This window comes from Anopheles aquasalis, chromosome 3, assembly GCF_943734665.1.
Source record: "Anopheles aquasalis chromosome 3, idAnoAquaMG_Q_19, whole genome shotgun sequence".
NCBI lineage: Eukaryota > Metazoa > Arthropoda > Insecta > Diptera > Culicidae > Anopheles > Anopheles aquasalis.
In genome coordinates this window covers 64,711,049-64,721,048 of record NC_064878.1, presented here as the reverse complement: position 1 = coordinate 64,721,048, position 10,000 = coordinate 64,711,049, and the positions used below count along the sequence as shown (strand labels likewise).

Genomic DNA, 10,000 nt, shown 5'->3' with positions numbered 1-10,000 from the left:
AAAGTGCAAATAATGTTGCATGTAGCCCACTCACTGCACGCTGCAACCGCGGGAACGCCACAGGCATTGTTTGAACGGTTTGTGGCGCACCCTGGACTAATGATTGAAAAACTCATTTCAAATAACAGCTCCAACAGGGGTTGTAATGGGGCAAAATACATCATAATTAAACGGCTCTGTTGCCCCGTAAGGTATTCCGTCAATTATGACGGATGGTATTGCGTCGATAAATATTTGCGCTAATCGTTTGACTGCTTTCAAAGCGCTACTTGATGGTCCCATGTGCCCACGGCCGTGGTCGACCGATAACTGATTGTTAATTTAAAATCCCCGCTCAATAACCATTAACTGGTTAACCATTAGTGATCCCATCACTCGGGAAACGATTATGATATGACCTCTATATGACAGCCACCATCCGTGATATCGACCTAAAATGTGAGGAGCACTAAATCCGCCATCGATTGCTGTCAATATTTATCACCATCACCAACAACAGCACTCTCACTGCTCATACCGAGGGTGTTTAACGATCTTTTAATAACTCAATCGTGTGCAGAGCACGATGAGCACGGAAGCTGGGTCGTGCTGTGGATTGACAGCAAAAGGGGCAACCGTCACCGCAAACTAAATATTCGATAGTGGCAGGGAGAAGTGCCCCGGAGAGACGAAGGTCCTCAGAGACGACACAGCGCTGTGCAAATCGTGACGCATGATTCGCGGTGGCACGTCACAGAACAGGACAGAACGAACCAGACGAACCAGACGAGCGATCATTAAAACTTGATTGCTTCCAATTTCAATTCATCAACCTGTGGATGAATAAAATAGGTGCGGCAAATTAAATCGATTAAAACGAGCGATGAGAGAGAGAGAGACCACACACATACCCTTGCACCTGTTGTTGTGGCCACGGCGTGATGCGACAGATGAGAGGTACGTTATATCAAATCGTATTGACACGCAAACAACTCATGCGCGCTCACAATTAAACAGAGTAGCCCGGTCGCATAGAGTGGAGGCAAGGTACTACGCCACAGCAGCCATCGATTGTGCTTATGGACATGTGCTCGTTGACATTTGTTTTGAAATTAATTTTACAAAGCACCATGCCTACTACACTTGTTGTGCATTTAATGAGAATATTTATGAGTGTTCATCACGATCTGTCGCTGCAAATTTGGTGCAACTTTTCCAACTTAAATCATTATTCCATTCACTGTCCTCTTTGTGCAAGCATCGATTTTATTCACGAGGTGGCCTCCAGTGTTATCCAGCAGTGGGATTTAGACAAACAGTGAGCGAATCCCTCAGATACACAACTTCTGTAACGAGCAATCGATAGCTGCCGAGCAGACAGGCACCGTGACGATCCATGCTGTAGGTGAGCTCACGCTGCAGCACCTCACCGAACGATGCCAACTGATTGGCGACCACGGTACCGCCCACAAGCTGCGAATATTGGACCGCAACGTCAAGACAAAGCGTACGCTGCCGTTTCAGATCGGCCGGCGAGCCAACGCTCAACCCACCGAGACACTGGTCGTAGGTGCGCGTTTCCGCGCCAAGCTGCGTCTGGACGACGCCAAGGAATCCAATCAACGCACCGGTCACACCCTGCAGCGCCCTGGCCTCACCCTGACCGCAACCGGACAGACTGTCGTACAGCTGTCGGGCGAGTTTGTCGAACTCGTAACCGTACCGCCGGAAGCAGGCTTCTGCACCGGGTTGGGCCGACGTAACGGCGAGCGTAAGATTCCAGGCCAGCTCACTGAGGGCCGCGACGGTGAGATTCATTATCACACGCGCCGTACGGTCCGCCTGCACGAGCGGTACCTCGATGTGGTCGGCCAGCGTGTCGAGTGTTTGGGTAACATTGGTGAGCCGTTCGGTCAAGCGATTGGTCGCATTCCGGGCCACTTCCTGCAACACCTGATCGGCCATCAGTGGTCGCAACTTTCTCGTCGTTTCCGTCACGCTTCGATTGAAGGCGGGTGCGAGTCCACGCACCGCACCCCTTAGCCGGCCTTCCACGTAGTTCCGCAGCGTGCCGTTCACGGTGGCCAGGGATGCGTTCAGCGAGTTCTGCTGAGTGGTCGCGACCGAGTCAAGCCGGCCGATGAAACCATCCATCAGCCGGACACGATTGACAACGGCGTTGATTTGCGGTACCGTGGCCACACCAATGTTGACGTAGTTCAGCAGAATGTCATTCAACTTCCGGATGCCATCCCGGGGGTACAGACGATCCACGAGTGCCGTCGACACCGCCGGCGATGACGACGACGACGATGCGTTCAGCAACCGCAACTGCAGGTCCACGATGGTGGGTTCGATTTCATCGAGTACCGCGCTCAGATTGCGCACATTACGCACCAACAGATCGAGCACGGTGCTGATGTTGTGGACACCGGCCTCCCCGAGGAACGGGCGCGTCTCGTTGATCGTCAGCTGGTGCAGATTGTTCAGCGCGACCGTCACATCGATGCTACGCTGGATGCCAGCAAAGAGCGACGTAATGTTACCGCTCGAAAGGCGGGCCGCATTCGAGAGCGCCTGAAAGATGGGACTCCCTGTCTCCACCAAACTGTCCATGACGGTGCGGAACCGGGTCGCTAGGTGGTAGAGGTCGGGTGTCTGCAAACTGTACAGCCACTCGGTGATCGATTGGAATTGCTCAAGTACAGCCAGCACTCGGTTTGCGTTCTGTACCACGTTCCCGGTTCGCTCGAGGTTACCACTACCAACTCCGGTCATCCGGGCCGGTACGGCAAAGTCCGGACTGGCCACGGCGCCCACTATCATCATGCTGACCACCACTACTGCTGCCATCATCATCAGCGGTGGTGGTAGACGACGACGACGACAGCTCATGGTTGCCACCATTGCCACTAGCGCCCTACCACTTGATTCGATTAGGTTCGCTTAACTTTATCCAGCTCTTCTTTTCCTAGTTCTCCTCCTGCCTCAGTCACCTGAGTGATGCCCGGGATGTACCAGTGGCTGTCAGCAGCTCCTAACTAACTCCAACCGATTGGCAATCCATTTTTATACTCGCCTGCTGCTGGACACCGGAATCGATGCGATACGAGTGATGTGGGTAGTTAATAATTCATCTACTTCTCCGCCTCCTCCTCCTCCACCGTCTGCGAAATCGACACTCGCAGCTGTTCCAACAGCGCAGCGTCGCAGAATGTATTTGATCGATCTGACCACACCACCAGTGAAAACAACTTTTTACCATCGCCCCACATGTCATCTCTTATGCAGTTCGATGTGCAGTGCGGAATTAAAAAAAAGAGGAATACAAAGTAGCGATATCTTGTAGCCCAAGAGAGAGAGAGAGTCTATCAATCGCATCAGCATGAGCAGCAGTAGTAGCTCCTCTTGAATCGAAGCAATCTATGATCTATTTTTTTTTAAGAACTATCACTATTTCTACCTCACCCCAGGGGTAGTTGTTTATCCGACATTCAAATAAGTGCCACCGGGAGAAGAAGAGCTTTGCATAATTGCAAGACAACGAGTTAATCAACGAGCAAGCACGCAGAGACCGGTGACAGCGCGCACAACCTCCGACAACAATCGTTTGATTGAACAGCAAAACACACAGAGCGCACAGATGAAAGTAACATTAATTATTTATGATCGAAACGGTCAGGTACTTTCCGGTGCAGCAGACACACGCCTGTGTGGCCCAATATATTTGCGTTGAGCACTTTTATTTGGCTTCCCGAGTTGAGTTGAGGACGAAAAGTAAACGAACGTTTCAACCACTCACCGTAACCAATTGCCGTAACTTGGCGTAACGGGGGGGCAGGCAAAAGTGTATGCAAATGTTTGCCAAGTTCTGTCAGTCAGTCACTCACTCTGCCCAAACTGACACACGATGATGCTACTCCACAACCGGCGCTACTGCTTTCGCATGAAGAAAAGAAACAGTTTCTCCCCGTTCCCTGTTGGAAACATGGAAGAACATGCTGCCAGCATAAGAAGCTGGTATCATCAATCGTACGAAACGGTTCACTGCACCACATGGAACATGAAATGGGCATGGCAAGGCATTCTGTTCGCTCGTTCCCTCTCGTTGCCAAGCAACCATTTGAGGTCGATGCCAAAAACCGTCCTGGGGCGGTGGTGGTTGGAAAATAAATTCACTTTTGTTTAATTATAGTTTTAGTGTCGCCATCGTGTCGCAAATGTGTCACTCCATCATCATCCACCACCACTACCAGCACCACCACGACTACACATCCAATTCGAGTCTCTTCGAGTGCGCTAAGAAGGCGAAACGCCGTGAGCGACCATCGCGCGAGACCATGCACCGCCTGCTAAGAATTATTTATGGAAGCGGATTAAAAAGTTTCCTGTCACGTTTACATCCGCTTCCGGGCAGGGGAATCTGTCTTGGTCGTCCTGTTAGAGCACTCCCTAGCGCTCTCTCTCTCTTTCTTTCACGAGCAGTAGCGCCCGCCAGCGATAGTCCGTTGCCGTTGGTTCGCGTGTACTCCCGACCATCGAAAGGGCGGGCTAATGCAAATGCATCCTTCCCAGAACCGAGGCCCGTAACATGGAATGGACGTGTCTGGCTCGTCCATGTTCCACGTCTCGAAATCCTCTCAGATTGATGTATTGAAGCGCATCGGAATGGTGAGCATAGAAAGGGGTTTGCGGAGCTTTAGAGAGCTTATAGATGGCTTCATCCATTGGCCAGACTAAATGTCAAACTGCAACGGGCAAGCAAGAAGATCGGGTTGATAGAGAGCGCGAGCATAGAACACACCATAGAGCGCATGGTCGGACTTAATCCAATAAATCAATCAAATCCGACCTCGTATTGACAGTAGCTCTCACAGATGTGATAAGAAGAACGAATGGAGGGTGTTATGATGCTGAATGCAGATTCTCGTTACTGCGCGCATCATCGTGATCATCATCATCCTCGTCGTAGCTACCCATCGATGGAGGCGCATGGTTGCTAATGGAGGCGCCTAGTAGCTCAAGAAGAAAAAAAACGACATTTTCGTTGCTTCCACAGCCTCGCACGCCATTTCAAAGCATCGTTTCACCTCATGTGAACCCCGTGCAACGGTACGACTGTTGGAAAGCGAACAAACACCGTCCACTTGATGCTATTTTCCCGGTAGCCCATCATCACGAGCGACCAGAGCAGCAGGTATCCATAGCAAAAGGCGGTCACAGCTTAACCCCAAATCAATATTGGCCTAGCACCTGCTCCATGGTTCAACAGCATGGTGGATAACGAGGTGAGGGAGGGGAAGCTATCCAAATCAACGAGAAGCCCGCTACAAACTGTGCGCCAACACACGCCAAATGCCACAAACAATGCCAGTCCGTGCCACCATCACCATCGAACTCTCGATCCATCCATTCATCCATCAAACCCTACTCCACTCGACGGACGTGATTCTGCCCCCCCCCCCCCCCCCCCAAACACATCCGCAAACGGAACCATCGATAGGGTCTAATGTTTGCTCGTACGAACCTCGACCGCCCCCTGTTGATGATAGGACGGTCGCTGCCTCTCTCTCTTTCTGGTCCTGCGGTTGAATAGGATATGAATATTTACTCTGCTTTGATTTAGTAATTTAGAACAAATTTGCATATTTTGTTTTGCCGTATTTTGATATGATTATGATGTTTATGTTCTTCCGCTCACACAAGCACACAGTGTAGGGACCACGAACATGGCCTAGAAGCCACCAGAGGAAACATAATAGCGACATCGAGCCACACCCGTGCCAGCTCGTAAAAGGAGGCTATCCCTGTCTCCCTACTACTACTACTACTACAGGTGGTCCCATTCCCGGTACCGACCACTGACAGGTGTTTATCGAAAGCAAACCACCATCCACCGGTGCTGAGAGCACGTTCGCCGTTGGTCGGTCGGTCACTTCAACCCTTACTGCCAACGGAGCGGAAGCCGGACGGACCCGACCGACCAACACTCTGTGCACTCTGTGGTGTCCGATGAAGAATACGTAATGAAAGCTCCACCATTGGTCGAGGTCGAGGTCCGATGGTCCAACCACCAACCACCATCTTCTTAATATGCAATGCCGCGCACATTCCCCCCGCGGCGTGCTCCCTCTATTGTTGATCTTTGATTAGAATGTGAGAGGATGAGGGGATACTCTAAAATGGGGACAGCCGAGGTGTGCGGGTGTCCTGTGCCAAGCGTAATTTATGAGATTGAAATAGATAAATAATAGTAATTTGATTTAATTCTCTTGCCACCAACTGTGTGTTTGTGCGAGTGGTTCTCTCTCTCTCTCTCTCTCTCTCTCTCTCTCACTCTCTGTTGTTGCCTTTTCCTGAAGCACCAAATTGCTTCTGCAACTCATCTCCATAAGGCACCTCACACTCTACCGAAAAGCTAATCCATCTTACCACCGGTTGGACACTTGTTTGTGCACTTTCGGAATTGCTCGGCCAAACAATTTGCCAATGTCTCTTCCACTCGAGTGCATTTTGTCGCTGTAGATAGCAAATAGATAAAAGATGGGGTTTTTCAGAAATGAATTCCTGGACCTGGACTGAATTTCTAGCGTACTTTTACAATTCAAATCAAATTCCGAAACCCCTTTTACCATATGCCACGATATAGTGACCAGTCAGCTTGTAGTGTTAGGACAAACTGCTATCAACCTACCGAGAACGGTCCAGCATCCCTTCTCGATAGTGGACCAATAAATTTGTCCTCGCTTTCCCCCCTCCTCCGGGGGCACCCGAGCAGCAGCAGGTTGACCTTTTGGTGCACTACCAACCGGAAGTCCCGCGACACACCCGCGTGACCACCAAAGAAGTGTCACCAAAGGGCGGTCACTGGTCGGTCGGTCGGTCGGTAGTACACATCTGCAATGCGAACTGACAGTTGATCTGTCATGGTAAAAGCCATGAGTGCCGTGAGTTGTGATGATGGCGAGGTCGTGAGGCAGGAATCCTCGTTCGAATTCCAACCGCAAGAGACACTCACGCCCCTCGGTTCTGGTCGTCGTGATAAATGGAATTTGATGTAAAATCTGTAGCTCGCAGTTCGCAGGACCCGGGCGCGGTCTCGAGTGATTTACGAGTGCTATTTAATTAACTAGCCCAGTGTGGCCCTGGTCCTCTAGACCAGCTCTTTGCTGGTCTGGCCGAATGGCCAATGAGGGTGCGTCCTTCTCTCTCTCTCTCTCTCCCCAGAAACACGCCATTGCAACCACTGCGCGGTGTGCGGTTCATTATGCTCACCACAAGAACGGGCAGGGGCTAAGATTCCCGGATTCCCGCTTTATCAATGGATGGCGATTTATGGCATCAGGAGATGGTATCTGTGCTCCTCGTGCCCATGCTGCTGCTCACCGTGGAGGCAGATACATCTGACCATCGGGCTGGCACCAGCACTGGATTGTAACTAAGCTCTACTTGTGTGATACCGGCTGCGGCACCGTACTTGGTTAGTTGGATGTAAATTGATTTGATTCATGACATTAATGCATTCACACGACCCATCCCGGACTAGCCTCGACATCGAGATCAAACCGCGTAATGTCACGAAATACCACCGGCACTTTACTCGAGAGAGAGAGCCTGCGAGTGGACTACGGATAGGGGAAGGTTATGATTGATATTATCACCGTGCCCACGATGGAGAGAAGGGGAATATTGGTTTTGGAGATAATCCAAATGTTATCATTTACCCACCGATCAGTCCAGTGGCGGAGGAACGAAGCGGCCGACAAATGATGAGAAATGGGTCCTTTGTAACGAAGATGATGGGCTGGCGATGGCCATTGCGTCTCGCCGTTCGCGTAGCAGTAAATCAAACCCCGACCACTGAGGACTTCCAAATGGTTCTTCACCCAATCCACCAAGGTGAACGTAACTCTTCATAAACGTCAAGATGCAGTCGCGACAAAGCGAGAACTCGGGAACAATCCAATAAGAAAAGGTATATCCACAGCCCAGGCTGGCAGGCTGCCAGCACTAATCCTGCAAAACCGACACGAGCCGGTCAGTCAACGAAAATGCTCAGGTTACCAGGTTAGGTTGACGAACCGGTTAAAACCGATTTGGAAACGACAAACATTGGCTACTCCGTGCTCATGCTTCTCCTTAGCGCCGTGTTTTTAGCCGTTTTTGGAAAGCAAAAAAACAAGGAAGAAAAATAGTGTGAAGCAAAACAAAATCAAACATTACCACCCAAGGCCCCATGGTCACCGGCCCGGACTGGTCCAGACTTGGAAGAAAAAGGATCAAATGGCGCCAATTGGAGCCAGCCAGCCAGCTAGCCATTGCTCCTTTGCACCTCTCTTTTTCTCTTGTGCTTCAAGCTCGAAAAATCGTTTAAAAAATCCCTGGCTGGTGACTTCAGCACCCTCCTCCCGAAACGGTCACCCGAATGTCCGGTGAGGCGAGAAAGTACACGGGTTAGATAAAAATCAGAAGGTGAAAGATATAAATTACCTTTGGTCACGTTATTAAACACTTTGGCACCCGGGAGCCGCCGGAAGCGCGCGTCGTACCGTCGTGGGAGTCGACTGTTGTTGTACTCGAGTTGACCATTGAACGCTCCTCCACGCCTCTCACCCGCTACAACCTACACCACGCACGCTACTCCAACTCCTGGGATTGGATTTTTGGTTCGGTTCTAGCCCGCCCCGGGGGCGAGCGCTTCTTGCGCTTCTGTTCTTGGTGTGGTGAAATGGGTGGAAAATCGACATTTCTCGGCACGGACGAAGGCAAGAGAGGGAGATTTTATTTCCAGTCAACGAATTAACCGAATGACCAACCAGGTTGGGTCACAATGTTTTTGCTGCTCCTGTTTCTGGCTGTGGGCGGACATAATCAATGACTTCGTACCGTTACCGTACTTGGCACGTTACACAGGCGCGTGTTGCGATGGTGGTGGCAGCAAGATGTAATCTGGTCCTTTTTATGCTCTCGAATGTTTTCTCCCCTTCGTTGCTGTGCTCTGAGCTCACGTGCGGTCACGTGCGAAGCTAATTGATTCATCTGTCGGCAGGTAAATGGAGTGTGAACCCGTGTTGGATTAGTGGTTGGTACGTTCGATGCTTGCACATAATCTGATTTATGGATGATTAGGAGAATGTATTCCTCTTCACCTGGAGTTGTAGTGGCACACAAATGAATAAGGAATACTCGACGGATAAGAGATAAGAAATGCAAGGATAGACAATATGATTTGAAGTTTCAAGGGGTTTGCCTTTCAGGGACTTGAAACAATAAAATACCTACTGCTTTATTTGTTGAAGAGCTATGCTGCTATCTGATTAATTGAGCACAACCCTTTGCTTTAGGATTGTTTTCGATAGTTCTTTTCTGTAAAAATAGTTCAGTAAACAAGAAATCACAATTTAGTCCTAGAACTCTAAGGTACTTAGTATTAAAAAGCTGAATGCTTGACTGCACTAACCAGAACCATAAGATAAAAACAACCTTCTTCTTGAGCCAACTCCTACAAGAAAGCTCATTAAGTAACGCAGCCAAAGGCAACTTTTAAACTAGAAAAAATAACTCCCACTAAAAAAAAGAAAACAAACAGCAGGAAAGTAACTGAAAAAAAGACGACGGAGCGAAAGAAGATATTATTTATGGAGCACACATTTCGCCCGCATCGCCGTCGCTGTCGTCGCAGTGACTTGTTTGTGTGGCGAGTCGATTTGCGCCATTTTTGCTGCTGCTGCTGCTGCTGCTGCTGTCGTACTTTTTCCCATCTTCATCATCATCTGCACCGCCCCACCCCTCCGAAAGCAAGCGCCAATGTGCGGTAATTGAAAGATTACAAATAGTGTGTCCAGTCCAGGCTTCGCACTAAAAAAACTAACCGGATAGAAAAGATGCACTGCGGCGAGGTTTCGGATCCGATACCGACGGAAGCATCGGAATGCATCTTTCATCACGATCTCTCTCTCCCGCTCTCTGTCTCTCGGTCTCGTGGCGTCTGTTTAATTTAATTTATTCGATGTAGATAGTC

The 10,000-nt window shown here is 49.9% G+C and overlaps 1 protein-coding gene across 1 annotated transcript; it reads right to left on the bottom strand.

Annotated features, from left to right (window-relative positions):
* Positions 1-1,227: 1,227 nt before the first annotated feature.
* Positions 1,228-3,009, bottom strand: LOC126575442 (uncharacterized). The gene has a single exon (XM_050236142.1). The coding sequence runs from the start codon at positions 2,884-2,886 to the stop codon at positions 1,270-1,272; it is 1,617 nt and encodes a 538-aa protein (XP_050092099.1). The 5' UTR covers positions 2,887-3,009; the 3' UTR covers positions 1,228-1,269.
* Between the last annotated feature and the right edge of the window lie 6,991 nt (positions 3,010-10,000).

Coding starts and splice junctions, on each gene's coding strand:
- LOC126575442 (XM_050236142.1), bottom strand. CDS start 2,886: ATGGTGGCAACCATGAGCTGTCGTCGTCGTCGTCTACCACCACCGCTG.